At 44.0% G+C, this 21,815-nt stretch overlaps 1 protein-coding gene across 4 annotated transcripts; it reads left to right on the top strand.

Annotated features, from left to right (window-relative positions):
- TBC1D2 (TBC1 domain family member 2) lies at positions 1-21,723 on the top strand. 4 transcript variants are annotated; one of them, XM_077171945.1, is made up of 14 exons: positions 5-581; positions 2,277-2,764; positions 3,412-3,544; positions 4,435-4,576; positions 6,830-6,948; positions 7,567-7,751; positions 9,473-9,859; positions 10,674-10,784; positions 13,494-13,681; positions 14,930-15,400; positions 16,536-16,656; positions 18,595-18,780; positions 19,417-19,538; positions 20,222-21,723. In XM_077171945.1, the coding sequence occupies exons 2-14, from the start codon at positions 2,357-2,359 to the stop codon at positions 20,421-20,423; spliced, it is 2,775 nt and encodes a 924-aa protein (XP_077028060.1). In that variant the 5' UTR covers positions 5-581; positions 2,277-2,356; the 3' UTR covers positions 20,424-21,723. The 4 variants fall into 4 exon arrangements, with proteins under 4 accessions (XP_077028061.1, XP_077028060.1, XP_054508587.2 ...); XM_054652612.2 differs by having other exon boundaries at positions 6-581; positions 6,830-6,954; XM_077171946.1 differs by lacking the exons at positions 19,417-19,538; positions 20,222-21,723 and adding an exon at positions 16,759-16,873 and having other exon boundaries at positions 1-581; positions 6,830-6,954; positions 18,595-18,730.
- Positions 21,724-21,815: the final 92 nt, after the last annotated feature.

The following is a 21,815-nucleotide window of genomic DNA, read 5'->3' as shown; positions in this document are numbered from 1 at the left end:
GGCCGGCAGGAAGCGCGGGGCGGCGGCCACCGCAGGTATTCCCGGCGGGGCTATTCCCGGCGGGGCTGCGGGGCTGGCGCGCCGCCACTCCCCCCGCTCGCAAATTCCCCGAGCGGCGAGCGGCTCGGATGCCCCCCCGCCCCAGCCGGGCGCTGGTACAAGCGGTGCCAGGCTCAGGCCAGGCACCGGCCCCCGTCGCTGGTGCCAGGCTCCGGCCCCCGTCGCTGGTGCCCCGCGCGGTGCAGCTGGGCTGGGAGGCGCTTCTGCGGCGCTGCGGGAGGCACGGGGAGTGGCCATGGGGGCTGCCTTGCGCTGATCGCAGCCCCGGAAAGGTTTTTGCAGGGTCCACCCTGATCCGTTTTCATTGGTGAGTCAGTGTCGGGGCAGCTTTCGGCTAAATATATCTTTCAGACAGCTCCCCGGCAGTTACTGGACCGACGAAAACTAGATACAGACGCTGCTTTTCTGTTGCTGTTGGATTTGCTGGAGACTGCGGGTACCTGCTTGGTGGTGCTTGCAGCAATAGCTCTGTGCCGGGAGACGGTGGCTTCCAGGAGCTCCTCATTACTTCCCTTAAGGAGGTGAGGTCTTATCTAGAGGTCTTTGAATGCAGCTCTGACATGATTCCTTATAACTTGTTTCTTGAACCTAATACTTACTAAATAACCTAAATTAAATTAGATAAAGTGCTTGCTTGGTCCTGTTCATGGTGTGGATCCATGGATCATCACGCTGGCAAGAAGTAGAAGCGTGATGGAATCTGCAGAGGGTACAGAAGATACTTACACTGGTACTGACATAAAAGCCTCAGCATCTGTTTGGGAAAGTTGAAAGTGTTTGTTCCTCCTGATGATATTTCCTTTATGACAAGCAAAACTAGCTTGGAAATGAAGTTTTTTTGTGTGTTTCAGAAGTGTAGTTGAGGCAACACCTTCTGAAGGAGAAGGTAGCAGAGTGGTTGTTGTTGGTGTTTGTGGATGTGTTCACGACCATGATCCACAGTGTATGGGAGTGAACTAAAAGAATTTAAGTAGCTTTTCACAAAGAGTGAACAGCTGTCTGTAAAGCTAATGTGGGAACAGGAGGGGGCAGCAATAAACATGTTGGGGCTTAGCCAGTGCTAGGATGCATTTCAGTCATGAGGACAAGTTGTTCCTAAGAGCAGAGGAAAAAGATCAGCTTGGGAAACATCTCAGTGTGCTCCATTGTATTATCTCACTGACATGTTGCCATACAGCTGGATGTTGAGTTGAATGGTTTTGTGTCTGCAATTGGATTCACACTAACTTAACACTGCAGCAATTTATTTGCTCGCATATTTGCTTCAGCTTTATTAGTGTCTTGAACTGAAGTTTCAAAAAATGCAAGAACTTATTTATAGATACTTCGCTGGAGTGTTGTGAGCTTTCTTTATACAGGAGCTGTGGGTATCTGCCACTCTGAGCAAAAGATCACATCTGTCATATGGTTAAGCACTTGAAAAAGTGCTTGGAGACATGGCAAAATTGCCATCCTTGCATAAGGAAAAATTTACCTGAATGGGGGCCTGTGTAGCTGGCTACAGCTTTTATATCTGAGAGATAAGTTGAACTTGAGATTTACAAAGATCTCCTCCAGCCCAAATTTTATCTTTTTATTTTACACTTCTGGGACCCAAGTGGTTACTTTGGTCACTAAGGCAACCAAGTCTCTTTTGCAATGACCACAGAATTACTTTCTCTGGTGCATAATTCATCACATGAATCTGTTCTACTGGATGAAGAACTAACGTAACAAGCAGGCATTTTAACAACTATAGTCAGCTGACATAAATTATTCATAAGGATGCTACATAATGCTGTATTTTTCTCCGGATGCCACGGTTTAAAATATTAGTTGAACATTCAGTGCAAATACCAGGACACACTTACCTATAATTCCTTGACCTGACTATGTGCCTACCTGCAGAGCTTGTTATCTTGCCATGTTTTCTTCAGCTGTTCCTTAACATTAAGTACTGAATGCCCTGGTTATTGCTATGGATTTGGTATGCCCATAGGCTGTACTTATTTTTCTCACAAGAGATTAAGGTACTGTTTCTTGGCTGCTAGTCCAGCCTAATTTAGGAATGAAAAAGGGAGAAAACAGATATTAAAGGTCATCGGAGCAGAGGAGGGCAGAGAACAATGACCAAAAGTAGAGTTGGAGACCTTGGCTAGGTAGTTTGGAAGCTAGGAAGTATTTTTTTGTCGTGTGGCAGACCTGAACTTATTCCTTCCTTTTTTTGTTGTCTGCAGGTTCTGTAACAGTGATGATATAATTGGGATTGGCTTATTTACCTAGAGAGTATCCTGTTTCGATCTATTTCCTTGAAGGGATGAAGAAAGGACCAGAAAGCGGAGCATGTATGCTTGCTGCTCCAGGCAGTTTAGTGGAGTCAGATCCAGACACTAACAGCAGCAATGGAACCTCAGCAAGAGAGAAAGACATGCTTCCTTCTCCCAGAGAACTGGAAAATGTACCGGTGAAAACCAGCACAGAAACATCCAGAAAAAAACTCTGTGGTTATTTAAATAAGCTGGGCATCAAGGGGCCAATCAAGACCTGGAAGTCTCGCTGGTTCTTTTACGATGAAAACAAATGTCGCTTACTGTACTACAGAACTGCCCAGGACATTAATCCTTTGGGGTCTATTGATCTCTCCAGTGCCAGCTTTGACTGCAAAATGGAGAATGGGGAAGGAGTTTTTGAGATCAGAACACCAAGCAGAGCTTTTACTTTGAAGGTAATGAAAAATTCTCAGTCAGCATAGACATACTTGTTACTCAGGTATCTTTTAGCTTGAGTTTCATTTGAGTCCTTGTAGCTTAGATTGCTACGACTTGGACCTAAATTACTTGCATTGTTTTGGCAAATCTGGGACTCCTTACCCGTGAGATGGCTGTTGTTTAATAGTAGGAATAAAAGCGGAACTGTGTGCCAAATTAAAGTAATTGAGGAGTCCTGCAGTCCATATGTCATTTACAGAACACAAACTCTTAACTCTTCTGTCTAAAATGGTTGTTCCAGGAGGATTCTTTGCTAGACTTTTATTTCTGTGTAAGTAATTGTTTAAAAGCTCTGGGGATGCTTCCTGGCTAAAACAATTGGGACATTTCTGCTTAGTCTTGGACCATAATAAACCAAACCACATTTAAAATTAGGTCAGTGGTCCACTAAGATTCTACCCCTTAAGGCCATACTAAAAATTTCCTCTGTCCTCCCAAATCAGTGTTAGTACCAGAGGATACAGATAACAGCAGATACAGCTACGGATAGGCTTGATACAGCTGACCTTTTTTCCTGCTGGCTTGTGCAGGAAAGTGGTGGTCATCTCCTCAGGCTCTGTCTTGTGTTGATGAGATGATTCCCCTCCCTTTCCTGTTTTGTTAGGCAATCAGCAAACAAGCGATGATGTACTGGCTGCAGCAGCTGCAAATGAGACGTTGGGAATTTTGCAACACTCAGAGCAGATTTCCTGTGGGCAGCTCCCAGCTTGTGAATGAACCTCTGGCTGGAAGACCAAGTAGGTGTTGCACATGTTAGCCTTTCTTTTGCTTTCAGCCCCCTGAAATGTGATGAATGGTGTTCCTCATCTGGAAGTGGGTAGAAGTTTTGGTCAGGCTTTTAAATGCAGGTGCCAGCTATCAGTACTTGGCCAATGTTTGACACTTCTGCCTTATTATATATAGAAGTGAGAAAGCTGCCTCCTATCCACAGCATATGTTTGGGGATATGTGTCTTGTGATCATCTTGATTTTCCTCACACGTGTGAAATGTACACATTTGATATATCACTCTTGTAAGGCCTCTGAAATTTCAAGCAAGTAATGTTTTTTCCAGCAGTGGGCTGAAGATGTCCATTCCTAGAAATGGTAGTAGGCAGGTCAGTGGATCAGGGGAGAGCACAATCAGGGTATCCACCTGTTCAGTAATGACTAGATCCACATTTTGTTTGAAACAAATAATCCCTTCCCTAGTAAGTGTCTGCTCTGAAAGGTTCTGGCATCTTGCTACAGCAGGCAAAAATTTGGTAACAAACTATTCTTGCAGAGTGTTATCTGCACGTTAAAACTATCAAATGTGGTTTGGAATGTGGGAAGAGAACAGCAAAATTCTCCTTCCTTATACCTTTGGGCCATTAAAGTTTGATTGTTTAATGTCAGTCATGCTCATATATATGGTTGAAATCACTTGATTGTCCTTGAGTAGATCATTCTGTTTGTACATGGAAACTTCTGTAATTTAACCTAAAATTAAGGAAGCCTACCCCACTGTCCTTGACCACTTGCACATGTAATGTGTATCTGTTGTATAAGCTGTTGTGGCTGTCGGGTTACATGAAGGACCCAAAGTCCAATGGAATTCTGTCTTGCTTATTTGCTTTTGTGTCCTGTTTTGTTTTTATATTTGTAGATGTAGTTGACAATGAAGACTTTCTGCCTCTTGTGAAAACACCAACAGAAGCAGTGGGTTTAAAGGCAGCATCTTTGCCTGCACCCCAAACATCTACTACTTTGCAGAACATCTCCCTTAAGCACCCTTGGACAGAGATACAGTAAGTGCATGAAGAGAACTGCAGTGCAGTTGACAAGCTGGCCTGCCACTGTGTACCTTCTTTGCCTGTCATGTATTGTGTGAAATGGGACTCTTGCCTAGGTGGGAGAACTGTGAAGCACCTTTTCAGAGGCTAGTCCAGGCCAAAGGAAACTTCCTGCAGGTGGGTCTTTCACATCCCCCTGTTCTGATGCCTTTCACATAATCTAGTTCTCTTAGCAAAGATCCTGGTAGCAGACCTAGGACTTGACTAAGCTCTCTTCAGTGTAGTCAGTGCTTTTCATGCCTAGTATGACCCATCTGCACAGTGGTCTTGGAAGAGCGCATGATCAGGTTCAGCTATACTCAGTAGGTAGTTATAGAAGCTCATTAGCTCTTTCCAGTAGTTTCAAAGAACCTTGAATGTAGTGTATTCTCCAAAGCAGGAACTCCAGGGAGAAGGAGCTTAAGCCTGTAACGTGGCCTGACTGCACAACTTGCTCTTGCTTGCTGAGTTTCAAGGGTGTTAGTATTCCCACTGCCTGCTTCTGTTGCAATGGATAGCCCCATCAGGTTAAAAGTTACTAGTCTGGGGCAGTTACAGTTTCACAAAGACAACTTCATCAGTATCTGTTTAAGTGTTTCCTAGTCGCTAATTTTCACATAATAAAAAATGAGTAAGTGGCCATAGGTGTGGTAGGCAGCCAGGCACCTGCCAAATATTGTTGGTGTGGAAGTTGCCTGTAGTTTTTTTACCACCACTGCTGCAGCTACAATCTGATGCTTATATGAAGAAAGATCCCCCATGAGACCAGTGTTTCATGTTAGCAGCTTCATCTACAGTCAGGAAAACAGCAGACACTGAGTCTTTTATAGATCTCAAGAGACTTGTTTTGTTTTAGCTGATGGACAGCACAGGATGAGAAGGAAAAAAAACTGTATGCATACTTTCTGGTATAGGTTTTACATAAACTACTTGTACATTTGTAGTTCCTCAAAGTCAGCTGTTCTATTTTTCAGACTATGCATTCTTTCCTATTGATTAAAAATGACACAAACATGTCCTTGGCCCCTGCTCCTGTGTTGTGCTTTTACTCAAGCATGAGCTTAAGTAACAATTGTCTCTTTCCAGCTTCAAGTTGTATTGCTGCCCTTGTTCAGTAAACATTTCTCCAGTCTCTATCACTGTCAGACTGGGTCTTCATGAGCATAGCACATCTGGATCCCTGAGATGCTATAGACTCATGGAGAAAACAGTGCAGCATTAGATAGGGAAAAGTAGGAAAATTGCATTGGATGAGTAGTAGCTGCAGACCACAGGGACTGAAGGTCTGCTAGTCTTACACACCAGTATGTTCTCCAAGGTCAGCAATGTCTGCTCTTCTGCTCTGGAGCCTTAGAGTAGCAAGGCAAAAGGATAATGGTATCTAAATGGCAGCTTCATTTACAGTTAAGAAAGCAGCAAACACTGAGTCTTTTATAAATCTCAAAACAAGGGACTTGTTTTTTGTTTTAGCTGAAGGACAGCACAGGAGGAAAAGAAAAAGATTTGTATGCATGTTTTCTGGTACAGGTTTTACAAAAACTACTTGTACCTTTGTAGTTCCCCATGATTCTATCAAGTCATCTCTTAGTGCTTCTGGCAATATCTGATAGCAGCAGTTGTAACAAACTGTTCCTGGGTGTGACTGCAGTTTTTTGTTCCTGAAACTCTTCCCTACATTTTAGTTTATGACTTTGTAAATAACCTTTGGCAAGGTTATTTATTAAATGTTCAGAGCACAGGACCTGTGGCTACTCCAAATGTGATCATTTGTCCCAGTTTTGGCTGTGTTGTAGGTAACTGATCTTCTCTTGGCAGCCTTTCTTGGTACCTGGGGATTGGTACCAGTGAACTAAGGATAGGGATGGATGAAGGAAGTGAAGGGGAGTGGGAAGGATGTGGTTAGTTTACTGTTACCTGTGATCCTCTCTTTGATCTGATGTGTTTATGTATAGGGCTGAAGCACATGGGGAAAGATTATCTGATTTGACATTGCTGTGCTGTACTGATTCTGTGGCATTTTCCTGGTTTACACTGGTTACAACCTTGCTCTCCTCAAATCCACCAATTCTATAAAGAGTTAATTTTCTCAGCACATGAAGGAGATAAGTTTTGGGAGGAGAGGTGAGAAGTAAGGGGAGGTAAGGAATTGAATAGTTTGACTATGCACTGGCTGGAGTCGGTGATCATGACTTCTGTTCACTAGGCTGTCTTGATCTCTTCTTGTTTCAGAAACACTGTCTACAATATTTGTGGCTCCAAGCAGCTCTGGGGGAGCAACGGGAATGTCTTTAGCTTTGATGAATTCCAAGAGCATGCTGAGAATGTGGATGAGGAGCAAGAGGCAGAAGGTGCAGGTGATTGTTACTGAGCTGTGTCAGCTGACTGGGGTGCCTTCTAGCAGGGATTAGCAGGAATGGAAATGAGATGGTGACAAGTTTTCAAGGGATATGAAAACTCTGTTACATTGTCTCAAGTATCTTCCTGTGTTGTTGCCACAAGACTGACTCTTTTGGCTCTGCTTCAGGTTCCATCTATCTCCTACCTCTGGAACTTTCTGCAGAAGCCAGAAAAAAAACCCGAAAAAACCCCACCTAATCAACCCCAAACAAATAAAATCCACCAGATTTATTTCTTTGAGGTAAAAGTATAATTGCTGCACAGCCACAAGCTAAGTGTGGCAGCTCTACTGGATGCATACCTTTCCACGGTGGTAACTTCCATTTCCTGTGGGCCAGATTCATGAGCAGGGTGCAAGGTGGGTTAACAGGTACCATAAACCATCACAACTTTGTTTATTGTGGGCATATCAGTGTCTGATCCCTACAGGTTTGGCTCCAATCCTGTGGGTCAATTTTCCATGTCCTGTATGTCAGCCTTCTCTGCGGAACTGTTGAGTCCCCACAGCAAGACTTGGGAGTCCATAATAGAAGAGCAATTCTGTCTAAATTAACTCTATCTCCCCTCAGTTAAGGAAGGGACCCTGGAAGATGGGAGGATGGGGCCCAGGCTGAACTGGATTAGGAAGGCCAGGTGGATGAACAGTGGCTTCCCAGGCTCAGAAGAATTGTTGAGGGAGAAGAACTCAGTGGATAAAGTAAGTGTCCTTCAGCAACAGATTCTGACGCTCACAGAGGAAGTCAAGTCACAGAAGGTGAGTGTGATGAAGAGACTACTATTTCTAAGGGTCAGGGCCCTGAGGCTGGGCACAGGGACTCCCTTACACATTGGTGTGATAGAAGCACTGAGAAGTGCTCCTCAGGCAGTGACTGGAGACCAGTTGAAGCTCCTGGTGTTACCACCTTATGTGTGCCGAAGTGTGCCCAGCACAAAAGAAGACCTTCAGCTCTTTCTAGGAAGTGCAGTAGGTGTAAGAAGGAGGTAAAACAAATCCAAGTGTACTCTGCTGTTATCTTGCTTCTGCATCTCTGTTGCTTGATAAGTTCAGTCCTGAATGGGTACTGTGACACTGGTGAGAACTGCCAGGTGGAGTCATGGTGTTAACAGCAGGTGATTCTTTTTGAACAGTGACCCAGCTTTAAGGTGTGATTTAACTATAAGAAGTCAGGGCATGGGTCACTGCAAGGGCTGTCGCTCATGAATGAAACTGTTCTTCAAAGCATGGAGCAATGCCAGGTTCTCTGCTAATGAGGCTGGTGGCTCTTCCAGCTGAAGAGGCAGGAGAGCCAAGTCCCATGTTGGGCAGTCAGTTGCATCCTTGATTTGCTTTCTTAAGTGTCTGAGATGGCAGAGCCTGAATCAGCAACGTGTTGTGGGGTAAGGTTTCATGCCTTCATGCAGGATAGAGTGAGGGAGGACTCTGTCAGAAGGAAGGTTAAAATGGATACTGCAGTTTCATTCTGGTAGCACAGGTAGTTGCAGACTGCATTATTTCCCTCCCATTTTACCACACTGCTGACCAGATCTCCATGTTCTCTGCTGGGCTTCCCAAGAATGACTGTAGGAAAGCCAGAGTTCAGACAGTGTGGGCAACAGCTTTTTTGCTACCAATCCACGTCAAGTCATCTGTGAACTGCTGCAGAGACCTTTCAGGCTGTCCTGGTTCAGGGCAAATTTGGAAGAGAACCCCCAAAGGGGTTCCTCTAGGAAAGCAGACTCAATCTGCCCCTCCCACCCCAACTGGTCCAGGAGAAAATACCTCCTTGGAGAAAAGTGGAAAAAACCTGTTTATTAAACAATAAAACTGAAACAATATTAAAGAATAAAACCCCTGGCTGCTCCAAAAGAGATGACAAACTGAGAAAGTCCCCTCCCCAGGTTGCAGCTCAGCTGACTCAGTCTCTGATCAGTCCCTCAGGTGCTGGAAATGCCACGGCCCAGGCCCAGCCCGATGGGCCACAGGTGCGAGCTGCTGGTGCTCTGCTGGGTGTCCAGTCCAGAGCAGGTTTAAACAGCTCCAAAGAAAAGGGAAAAAACCCCCATAGTCCAGGGAACTTCTTTGCCTCAGCTAGCTAAAACTAACTAAACAAAGGAGAACTCTGTCCCACTGTCTGTCCATCTGCAGACAACAACAGTCCAGTGGAGGAGTGAGTGCAGTGTCTGAAAACAAACTCTGCGCTTCTTCTCTCCCCCCTTGACTCTCTGGAACAAGTATTAAAGGTGCAAAACTTATTATTCAGCATAAACAGAGCAGACGATTTGGGATAAAAGCATCATATAGTCAACCTAGGACACAGGCCCAGCTCTGAGAGCAGAATCTCACAGTAGTGTCACTGTGGATTCAAGATTTCTGCATTTTTTTTTTCCTTCTGAAAGGAGGCAATTTTGAGATATTTCACTGTTGGGTCTGTGCTGTCCATAATGGCATTGCCCTGGACAGCGCAGTGATGTAATGGTTTTGCATTCCCTTTCCAGGAACTAGTCAAACTTCTCCACAAAGCTCTGGAAGCAGCCCAGCAGGAGAAGCGAGTATCTAACATGTATCTCACTGCAACAGAAGACAAGGACAGGCTGGAGCTGGTGCGCCACAAAGTGAGACAAATTGCAGATCTGACAAGTCGACTGGAAGCTCTTGAACAAGAAAAGAAGGAACTGGAGCAGATACTGACTTTGAGAGACAGCCATATCCAGGAGCTCAAGGAACATGTGCAGCTTCTGATGGAGAAGAACCATGCCAAACAAGAAGTCATCATGACATTGACAGAACAGATGGCCCGAGAGCTCTCTGACCCCCTGCAAGAAGCCAACACTATCACTGTAGAGACATTGTATAAGCAGCAGGAGGAGATTGAGCATCTGAAGGTGTGTGAGATGGTACAGGTCTTTTGGGTCCATTTTTATGCCGTCAGTTCAGTGGGGGATGTTCATTGCAGTAAGCACAGAATATACTTCTGCTGGTTGCTCCATCCCTCTCCAAAAGACAGGAAGGCTGGAAGGGGCTCACCTGGTGCCAATAGGGTCCTAAAAAGCATCTGGGTCAGTTTCAGATTCAGCTTAGAGCCTGTTTTGTTTGACTTTCTGTCATCATTCAGTGCCTCCCACTTTATTTTCTTTCTTTTGTTTCACAGCTGCAGCCTGACTTGCTGCCTTCACTTTGTTGCTCTATGTTTCTGTCTTGCAGTTTCCCAATACATCCTTGTTCTTTCAGATGCAGGCTGTATGTGCACAGCTGTAATTATAAGTTAGTGTGAGGTGGAGAATTGCCAAAAGAGCCGCTTTCTGTGGAGAGTGTTCATTTTGCCTGCCAGCCATGGGGCTGAGATTTGTTTCATATAAAAAAAAAAAAAGAAACCAACCAAAATAAAACCAATCAATTAAACAAAACACATATATTCTTAATCTGAAGTGAATCCCTGGCTTTATATGGTCTGCATCTCTCCAGTGTTTAAGTATGTATATACATTTAGCATTTTCAGGTGTCTTGTTGATGCAAGACAATATTGTGCCTTGATTTCCTTTGTAGGTAATGTTTGTACTAGGGAGTCCTGTCTACTCCTCAGAACACAGAATTTTTGAGATATTTTATTGTCATTAACTTAATCTGATGTCCCTGAAATGTGAGGAATTTTAAGTCCCTCAAGATCTCTCCTTGTGTGACTGTTTTGCTTCATGGCAGGATGACATTGATGCCTACAAAACCCAGAACCAGTTTCTCAATTCTGAGATCCACCAGGTTACTCGACTCTGGACAAGAGTTGCTGAAAATGAAAAAGCTCTCCTGATGAAGGTAAGGCAAAGTGAACCTTTTTCCTTGGTGTGAACTGTTACTAATTTATTTTCAAAGTTTCTCTTCTATGGCACCAGAATAGATTTTGATCCACAAGGAATAAGCTTTCTTGTGGTTTTTTTTTAGTGTGACCTCTTTACTGCTTTGTATTGTTCCCAAATTAGACATGATAATTTTAATTCTTCAATAGAAGTAAAATACCTGTGAAGATTAGTCTTACAGGTGCTGAAGCTTAACCCAAATTTCTGCATTTCAGCTATGCAAATAAAAAAGCAACCCTGTGTAGGCAATCAGAAAGATTTCCTGAGAGCTGACAGATTGAGTCCTGACTCCATCTAGTCATGGTTTCTTTGCTGGACTTGACATTGCTAGGTGGCAGCATGGTGAAGTCCTGCAGTTAGATCAGAGTTCTTACGTTTTCCTAAGTTGTATTTTTATTTCCAGCCGTATAAGTGTCAAAAACCTGGTTACTCTCAGACTTGTCTAATCCTATTTTCTGGTCCTGAATGACTCTCAAGGCTGGAGCTGTGTGCCAGCATTTGTTTTGTGGGTTTGCCTAGGATTTACTTCCCTGGGTTTTAAGGTATTGTTGTGAATGAGTGTCTTAGATTGCTTAAAGAATCACTGGCAAAGGTTAGGCATAGCAGACTCAATATTGAAGTGAAAGCATGGCAAAGCTCATTGCCAAGGTTCACTCTACTACTTACTAGATGGTTAAAGCACACAAAGATAAAGTAGTACTAACCTAAAAATCAGTTAAAAATCTATGTGGAAGCTGGGGATGGAAACGGGTAAGGATGGGAAAGCTTTATCATAAAAGGAATAAGGGAAGCCCTCCCACTGAGCCACAAGGTTCAGTGTGGACTCCTGTGCAAAACTTAGCTCTGGACTTGAACAATAGTTTGGGCCTAAAGATTTTAACACACTTAAAGTAAACCAGACTTAAACAATGGCTGAATTTAAACAATTTACAAAAGATTCTATGGAATTTACTGCAATCACAACAGTAACTCACTTATAGGCCTAACTAACCTAAAATACTTGAGAATCTAAGATTCTAGGTACATTTTCTGTAACGTATTCACACAGACCTAGAGTATGTACAAGGCACCTGTGAGAATTCTCCCTCAAGCTCAGTGAAGTGCTCATGTCAGATGTCTGCAACTTCTCAGCAGGCCAAAGGGATGAGCCTTGAGGAGTAGGAGCATGGGCCCAGGCTTTGTCATCATTGTTTGGCAGTGGTGCTCCACAGCAAACCTGAGAGTTCTCTGGCTCTGAGAGGCCCCACTCAGAGACTCAGAGGGAGGTTACTGATCACAGCACACTGTGGTTCAGAAGAGCTCAGAGGGTCTCACTTGGGACTACTGTTTATATGTTCATAAGATAATTGCCTTTAGTCATAGTAATTTACTATCCTGGCTGCAGTTGGTAACTTTTGAAAATTTGATGACAAAAATGTTCCTCCACTTGAGTTTGCAAGAAAGATAAGTTTCCAGTGGTGTTTGTTAAAAACCAAAGCTTATTAGCATCAATTCCTGGGAGCAGACAATATTTCTGAGAAGCACAAGAGCTTAGCCCAGGTGCTGTTCATCAAGACTGAGGCCTAACAAACATTTCTGAGATCATAATATGGCCTTAGGGCCATGTGACGGGGGAGTGTGCCATTACAGGTATGTCTTCACAGGTATGACTTCTGGGACAGGGCAAAAACCTGCTTCTGGAGTGTTATTGCCATTCTTATATCTGTTTGCTTTCTAGTTCTTTGAAACCCTGCTTTCCTCCTAACTTACTGCCTTCTCATCCTGACACTACCATAACCTTCAAGAAGGAAGTTATCACACGAGCCCAGCATGCTCAGTGTGAGGTAAAATGCTGACTAAAGTGGTAGTATGAAAGAAACATGCTCCTTTCTGTCCCCTCTATATGCAACGTAATTATCTCTGTTTTGTTCTTGTTTTCAACTTTTGCATCCCACTGAATAGGATTCTTCACTGAGCTTCCTGTGAGACACTGGGTGAGTCTTGTCACCTATGTGGCCTCAGTTCCCCACTTGTGGAGTGCATTAATAGTCCTTATTCTTTTTTTTTTTTTTTTGCTTTCTGTGAGCAGGAGTAAGGTGGTGGCAGGTACTGTTCTGCTGTTTGATCTCAGTTGGGTTTCCTTGAGAAATGGTGTGTACTAGTGCCATTGGACTGGGGATGCTGAGGGGCATGTGATCACCTAGTCTGTGGTGCTATCATGTATCCTGAAAATGCTATACTTACAGCTCAGTCTCTGGAGTGGTATGTTTTAGCAGGATACAGCTCAATGTGGCGTAGAGAACTTGTGTGAGGATGAGGGGAAAAGACAGCAGAGAACTCAGCTGCAGAGCTGGCTCTTTGACTGTGTCCTTAGTTGAGCTGGTGGGGTGTGGCCATCTACTGACGCAATGCAGTAGTTAAAGTAGGTGATAATGTAGTAGGTCTCCCACTCAAGCAATTTCAGTTCCATGTTAGCTACTGCAGCTTGTGCTTGTTCATAGACCATGGTGATTCATTCATGGCTTTAATTCCACTGATTGTGGAAAACTAATAAATGTGTTTCCTGGGACTTTGCTCTGCAGAAGTCTTTACTTTATGTGCAGACCAGGCCAGTAGAGAGCAGTGGCAACACAGGAAGGCAACACTGAGCAACACTGAGCGAGCTCTTTCCTTCTTGTTTCTCCACCAGTGTGCCTGCCTGCAAGCAAGAAACTGCCAGATGGAGAGCAAATACTTGACAGTCTTGAGAAAGCTGCAGGAGGCTGTGCCTGGCCTGCCCAACTCGCATGCTGAATTGGTGAAGAACCTCATCCAGGAAGCTCTCCAGTGGGATGTGAAGGAAGAAGCGGAAGAAGGTTTTAACTTGAACCCTGTAAGGTAAGAGTTGAGAGCATGGGGATATTCACAGCTTTGTAGAAGCCTGTCTGCAAAGGGAAGTGTGCAGGCAAGATACATCTAACAACATTCTGTAGCAGGGCCTACATTTGTGTCTATGCCTTCCTGCACAGTGGGGCCCCCTGTTCTGTAGCAGTTCCCATTTTATCTCTTTTGTCAGTCTCACAGGTTCTCCATGTAGCTTTGGAGATGATGTCACCCTTGAGCTGAGAATGACACAAGAACAGACGAGAGACCCAATTGCAAGAGGAGAAAAAGAAGTTTATTACAAAGGATTTTTCAGTTTATATAGACTGATACGATACATTCTACTTGATTGGCTAGTTACACATCATCCTTGAGAAGAATAGGAAAACAAAGTGGAAAAACACCACCTGCAGATTGTTTATACTAACAAGTTATCACATTTCTACAATTCCTTAAAATTCTCACAAACCACTGTGAGAAACAATTGCCATTTCTCTCTCCCTGACCAGGCTGGCATCCACAAGAGGAGACCCCCTCTAGATCTCTTTGTCAAGAATATGATGATACCTTATAAGTTTCCCACCTTGTGGACAGATGGTGCACAAACCTTGACAAGCTGTGCTATCTGTACTCTTGGTGTGTTCTGATCAGTAAGAGATTTGCATTTTGTACAAGGAGACATCAGAAGGAACTGTGGATCTCTGTTCTTTGATCTCATGCCCCAAAGCCTTTCTTGTCCTCTCCTACAGAACTTCTCTGCACTGGGACAGGGTAGGGAGAAGGTATACAGGGTGAGCTCAGTATTTCTTTAGGGGCTGATGAAGGGTCTGATGAGGTTGGTCTGCAGCTCAGAGCAAAGTTACACTTGAGTTGGTGTGTGTATGCCACACCATGCTGCAGGTTCTCATTTGTCTTTAAGGCTCTGAGGTAGGCAGTCACATGCAGAGAAGTGAAGGAATACTGTTACAAATGAGTGTTTGAGATCACTTAAAAAAAATCCCTAGCAAGGGTATCAGAAAAACCCAGATTTGATATTAAGTGACAGCACAACAAAGTGAAGTTGAAGCCTATGGAGCATTTCTCAGATCTCAGTGCAGCCTGGATAGGGAGGGGGGTAGGGGGTGTCCACCCACAAGTACTTGTGCTCCAGTATGGGTGATGTGAGCCTGGCAGCAGGCTGTAGCTGGGACGTAAGTGTTAAGTGTCCTTGACACAGGTACCAGCACTGTCATTTGAACTAAACACTGCCTTGTGTCCCTCCAGTGAGTATGATGAGTATGGGTTTATGACTGTACCTGACTATGAAATTGAGGACTGGAAACTCCTTGCCAAAATTCAAGCCCTTGAGATAAAGTCCAACAAACTGCGGAGCCAGGAAATAGTGGAGAAGCCCCTCCGTGACAGATGGAACAGCATTGGCGAGCTGAACCCCTGTGCAGAGCTGAAGAGTCTGATCCGAAGTGGCATCCCAGTGGAGCATCGGCAGCGGGTGTGGTGGTGGATGGTCAGCCGGCACTGCAGCCCAGCGCCTGGCCACTACCAGCGGCTGCTGGAGCAGAGCAGGAGCACCGAGCACCCGGCCTGCCGGCAGATTGAGCTTGACCTGCCCCGCACACTGACCAACAACAAGCATTTCTCCTCTCCCACCTCCCAGCTCATCCCCAGGCTCCGGAGGGTGTTATTGGCATTCTCCTGGCACAATCCTGCCATTGGATACTGCCAGGGATTGAACAGGTATGCTGCTTCTTCATGAGATGGCACTGAAAAGGTGTAGACTCATACTCTAGGCTGTGATTCAAGCAGCCTTAGGCTCTTGCCTCTCTACAGTTCTATCCTAGCTGTAGGTATTTAATTTTTAATTGCAGAATTCTGCATTTGGTGACTTATTTTTTCATCCAGTGTTGTAACTGGGATCCAGAAAGCAGCAGGATGCACTTGCATGGCATCTCTATAGTTACAGAATGGGAAAGAACAGCTATAGGAGGAGGAGTGAAGCAGTCCCAGAATAACACCACAAGGCTGGGGCTGAATTTTTAAGTAATAATGTAAAGTAGTAAAGCAGAACACCACCCTGGTGATTCCCTTTTTTGCTGAGAACAGTTGGAGGAAATGTTGGGAAGTGTTAACATGCAAGGGAGTTGCAGCAAATGACACAAAGAGAGACTGAAGAAACCACAGTTGTTTTCTGTCTGGAAAAGAGAAGATTCAGAGAATATAAAAGTTTCTTTCACTTCCCAAAGAAGGCTATAGGAAAGATGAACCTAAATTTCCTAGAATTGTGCTGCCAGTAGAAAAGGCAATAGGCGTTAGCTGTAAGAAGGGAATTTCTAGTTGGACCTTTTCACATGAGGGAGATGTGCATAAGCTGTTTATTCCAAATGATCTTTGGATGATCCTCAGAAAGACGATAGAAGCTTTCCTCCAGAGAGCCCTTAATAAAAGGCATCATCTTTCTAGTCTGTCTAAAAGGCAGTAAGTCACAGCTGAAGGATGTCAGGGCTGTAAAGAATGTATGGAGAGATTAACTATATCACATAATATGAAGTACCTCTGTGTGACCTCTTTCTTGTATTGAAATAGCCTAAATTAGCACACTACTAACTTCAGCAGATGTACAGAACATTCCATTAGCTGGGAAACCTCTCTTTGTCACATCAGTTCCATATGTTCTGACAGAGCCACACGGGAAAGAAGATCAAAACAGATGAAAACAGATCACTTGCCTCTGTCTGGCTTTCCTGCCACATTTGATATTTTGGATACTGATGGAGCTGGAGACATGCAAAAAGACCTCTTGTATTCTTTAATTCCTATGTTGATGACTCCTCCTGCAGTACTGAATACTCTCACCATGTCTTGTCCATCACAGATTGGCAGCTGTTGCTCTTTTGGTCCTAGAAGATGAGGAAAGTGCTTTCTGGTGTCTAGTTTATATTGTGGAGAACATAATGCCAGCAGATTACTACAGTGAAACACTAATAACATCACAGGTGAGCTGAGCACCCTCACATCTGCTTGGACTCTCATACAGTGATGTGAAGTAAAGGTTTAAAAGTGAGTAGTCAACCTGCTGTGTGTTTGATTTCTCACAGGATAGTGATAGCACCTTACAATCCCTTCCATTGCAGAGGCATTGGAGACTTGAGAGTTCAAAATTGTTACATTCACACAGAGCAGCAAAATTGGTCACCAGCTCTAGGAAATGAGGTAATAAAATGAAATCACATTAGTCAGAAGGAAAGTGCCCCATTAATTGCACAGTTACTTATTTTAAAGAAGTTTTAATAGAGTTGAAGCAGCAAATTCTGGTATGTATAGACTGAATATGAGGAAGCCACCACTTTGCAGCTCTTCAGTTTTTGAAGCTGCACTCTTTGGTGTGCCATGTACATGTGGATGAAAATGCTGAGATTATTATATTCACTGTATTTGCCTCAGTCCATGATCAAGCATGGTGTTAGTTCTCACTATGGGGCTCTCTGCACATCAGAAAAGATTCTGGCCTTTTGATATCAGCTGTTGTGCTGCAAATAGCTTACCCACCTGATCCAAAATCACTGGATTTCAAGGTTTTTAGTGTGTCTTGTGTCAGATATACTCTGTCCTCCCAGGCAGACTGAGATAAGCTAACTCTCATATAATTCAATGGAATTGAATTGTGTGGCCACAACACCCACACCCATCAGTGCCTGGTCTGGTAAGCCTTACTTGGTGTCTCTGTTGTGAAAGTGGTCCTTTCAGAGAAAAAAAGGTTTGTTTTTATCTGTGGGCTTAGAGGAGGCTTCAAGACTCAGTAGCTGAGAGTGACTGATACCAGTGAATTTGTTGACTAACATTTACTGGGACAGTGGTGTGGTGGTGGAGAGGCCAACTCACAGTGAGGAAACAAATGAAGATAGCAAAATGTCTCTCCAGAGGAGGCTGTGTTAGCTGTGGGATTTAATAGACAGCACTTAATAGTAGAGACAGGGAAAATATGACACACTGAAGAGGCTTGCCTACATTTGGTGAGAAAACACTGTCAGCTGAAAGTCTTCTTTAGAAAGAATTTCTGACCTCATGGTTGGTATCTGAAAGTCTAGCCAAGACCCATGTAAAGAGGAACATCTAAGGTGATGCTTTGTAGGTTGGCTTGATAAAGTGAGTTGGCTGGAAATCTTACAATTGCAAATTTTGGAGACAAAGCGTATTACCTGTATAGTTGTACCCCTGTGCCACAGCTAAGTGGGCTGATACAGCTGGGGAATTGATATGATATGGCAGAGGGAAGCCCTGAACATGATCCTGCTCTTTAGCACTTACCATCCAGAAAACATGGCTCTACTGACATGAAACCTTTACAAACCCGGATCAAAGATCTCACTGACTGTATTTCTGTGTTCTGGCTCATGCAATCAGAAGCAAAGCACAGACAGTACTCAGACCACAAAGAGAAGCTTAAGTGAGAAAATCAGGTTCCTCTTGCAAAGTCAGAGGTATTCAAGGTGTTCAGTCTGTTGGGCCATGTAGAGTCATTCAGACCTGAGCAGGTTGTAATGCCTGTCATTCAATTGGATGCTCATGGTATCACAGAAAATCCCAGTAAGACCAATGCAGGAAGATGTGTCAGATTTTCCCTGTTGACTTTGAGATTGGCAAGGAATATGACTCTTTGCTTGAGAAGAACGTGTATTTCTCTGCCTATATCTTGGCCTTGTTTCAGCTCCATGCCTTGCTGTGGATGCCACATACAAGTACACTGCTCAGTGAGTTTGAAGGGTTGGGAGACAAAGGATGCTTTGCTCCTCCTAGGGTGTGGTTCACTAGAAGGCAGCACCAGTGATGACCCTGACATGCAAGGGCCATTGTCCTGTTGCACCACTCCTCTCCTCTAACAGCAGGACTGCTCTTGACTAAGACTTCATTGTTTTCTTTTTTGTCAATTTTAGGTAGATCAGAGAGTCTTCAAAGACTTCCTGTCCGAGAAGCTGCCTCGCCTCATGGCTCATTTTGAACAGTATTGCATTGATGTCTCACTCATCACCTTCAACTGGTTTCTGGTGGCCTTTGTGGACAGCCTGGTCAGCGACATCCTCCTGCGAGTGTGGGATGCCTTCTTGTATGAGGGAACTAAGGTGCAGCTCTCAGTCTAGGCCTTCCTTCCATCGGTACCACCTCTGTGGCATAGTGACAGGGTGATGGGCATACACATATGTCAAAGATACGTGAGGTTGAACCGCTTGGCCTATCCTGCCTGTTTGGTGGCATGCTTTGATGTCTCCAAGCCCCTGTTTTCTATGTACTTGCTGCTAGTAGGCAGACCTAGTTTCTGATTCTGTGCACTTGGTACTTTTTAGCGGATAGCTGTACTGCAAAACATCTCTCTGATAGGCCATGGTGTCTCCTACTCTGTGACACAACTAGGAGTATTACAGATAAAGGCAGCATAAGATAGACAGTATCTGAAAATGTGAGTCCTGCACTGTCCCTGTGCATAGGGAGAACTGCAGAATCCTTGTGAAACCCCTGTGGGGTACTTTTGTAGAGCCTGGTATTCTCTGGGGTTGCAATTTAACTAACAGATGGTCATTCTCTTGAGATTAGCTCTGTACTCCTTTAGGCCTGCCCTAGAACATACTATTGAGAGCAGGAGTAACCCTGGATCTAGTCTGTACTGCAGTGCTATGTGCCCAACACCATCTTTCTACAGGATGGCCTGGACCTTAAGTTACTTAAAACTTTATCTACTCAAATACCTTTTAACCCTCCAGGTCATTTTCCGCTATGCTCTTGCAATTTTTAAATACAATGAGGAGGAAATCCTAAGAATTCATGACAGTGTGGAGATCTACCAGTACCTACGCTTCTTCACGAGGATGATCACGGACGGCAGGTAGGACTGAGTTGTAGACAAGCTTCCATTCTGTATTTGTACTTGCTTGCCTGTTGGGTCAGTTTAACAGGAGTTGTGACTAGTTTATTAAGAGAGACACAAATGCATTGATAGGTCTGTGGCACATGGATCCATTTATCTCTTTTTGACTTTCCCTTCATTGTATTATTTAAAATCTTTTTTGGCTCAAGCAAAGGCATGCTACCAGCAGAGCAAGCCACAAAGTCTGGGTCAGTCTTCTTGTAGCAGCTGGTACTTGTGCTAGTGATTGCTGGATTTCTCTCAGCTGTAGTTGGGGTATTTGGGAACACAGCACAACCCATGACCTTGAATGGCAACATGTACCTGAGATGAAGATTTCTGTGATCAGAAAAGCTCTGCATCAGGAATATCCCTCCCTGACAGGCCATCAGAATCGGCATCTGATCCATTGTCTCCTAAATGATGGCTGCACACTGATATCTTAAAAGGTGGGATGGTACACGTGTATGTGAAGTACTGCTTGGGTTGGTGTTTGTGTGGGAAAGAATTCCTTTAAGACTCAGCTGTTTGGTGACTTCTTATCTCAGAGAGCTGAAGTCTGTGGCCCTACTCTTTAATACCCCAGAATGCTCCTGGTGTATCTGCTACCATGTGTTACCAGCCAGTAAATAAGTTGACCACAGCTGTCCTTTCTATCGTAGGAAGCTGATGAACATTGCCTTCAATGACTTAAACCCCTTCCCCATGAAACTGCTGAGGAACCGTCGGTCAATGCACAGAGAAGAGCTGGAGGCAGAGCTGTGTGAACTTGAACAGATCAAGGCAGCCTATGTGAAAGAGAGAGCAGAGCAGGGACCTCAGGACCTGGAGGAGGTTGTTAGTGAAGAGGAGGAAGAGAGCTAACAAAAAGAATTCGTCATCACCTCCCTCCCATACTGCAGAAGGTCATCAGTAGCAACTGTCAGTAAGAAATGGACCAGAGGGGGAAGTGTGGTCGCAGGAGTTCATCTGCCCTAATAAGCAAGGCTGTAGTTATGGGACCATATGAAGTCAGATTTATAATGGATTGGAAGGTGTCAGAGGAGTTTAATCCTCTTCTTTATTCCTCCCCATTTAGCCCATCCTGTCCTGTGCAGCTCAGGATTACAGCTGAGGGTGCAGAAGAAATATCAGTTGTGGTGTCAGGACAGGAACTGACATGATGCAAAAGATCTAGCAGGGTTTTTATACATTTTCTGTTGGAGGCTTGAATGAGATCTTTACCTACAACTAAAATCTCCAGAGATAATCAACCAAGAACACTCCCTCGTTACCTAAACACAATGCCAGATCCTGCTGCCCCACTTTCCTGCTGAGTGGTGTATTACTCCAGGTGTGCCTGCAGTGCTGGCACTGACAGCAGACCCTGCTACAAGGGGGCTCTGCTCTATGTTTTAGACTGACCTTGAACCCAAGTGGCTTATGCCTTCTTTAAATATCTGGTGGTTGATAACCCAACCCTTCAAATTGTCAGTGCTTGTAGAGGAAGGAAAGGGAGGAATTCATAGCCTACAGTATTCTCAGACCCATGGGCTGTAGCCAAGATGACAGACTGTAGGGGAAACGTTACCTATTCACCTGAGACACATGGTCTGCCTCACTGGACAAGTCAGCCAGTTTCAATGCATTATAGAAGACTGAGATGGGAGAGAGCTGTGGAGGCACCAACCACACAGCAGAGAAGTAATCAAAGTGGAAGTGAAGTTTTGAGACGAGTGGATAGATCCCCTGAAGGTCACCGAGAGCTCCACACATTAAAAGTGTGGGATGAGAAGAAAATGTTACTGGAAGCCTACTACAGTATCTCAAAAAAAAATGAGCTCATTTTCAAAGTATGCCTTGTATATAGGGAAGTCTAAAAGGCAGAAGGTTTTTCTCCACAGAAGTTATTGCTAATCTAATTTATTTATACTCTTATGTTCACGAGTGCACATAGAATTTTGCCGTTGTTACAGATACTATCTTCTAAATCAAGACCATGAAAATTAGACGTTTACTCACAATTTTGTTTCCTAGAGCTTTCTGCAACAGCTTAAAAATCTTTCCTCCTGACTTGGCCTTATGTTTAATAATAAAGACATTTGAAACATGTATTATTAGATTAAACCACAGCCTGACATATATCTACAGTATATAATAAACATTGGTCCATGTGATACATAAACTCTTCTGATACAGATATAAGTATCAAAGTATTGATCCTGATGGGGAATTCTGAAAATAATTTTTAAATTAAATCAGAAGAGAAGGACATGT

This window comes from Agelaius phoeniceus, chromosome Z (genome assembly GCF_051311805.1).
Source record: "Agelaius phoeniceus isolate bAgePho1 chromosome Z, bAgePho1.hap1, whole genome shotgun sequence".
NCBI lineage: Eukaryota > Metazoa > Chordata > Aves > Passeriformes > Icteridae > Agelaius > Agelaius phoeniceus.
Note: the sequence above shows the minus strand (reverse complement) of the source record. Positions and strands in the feature narration are given on the sequence as shown.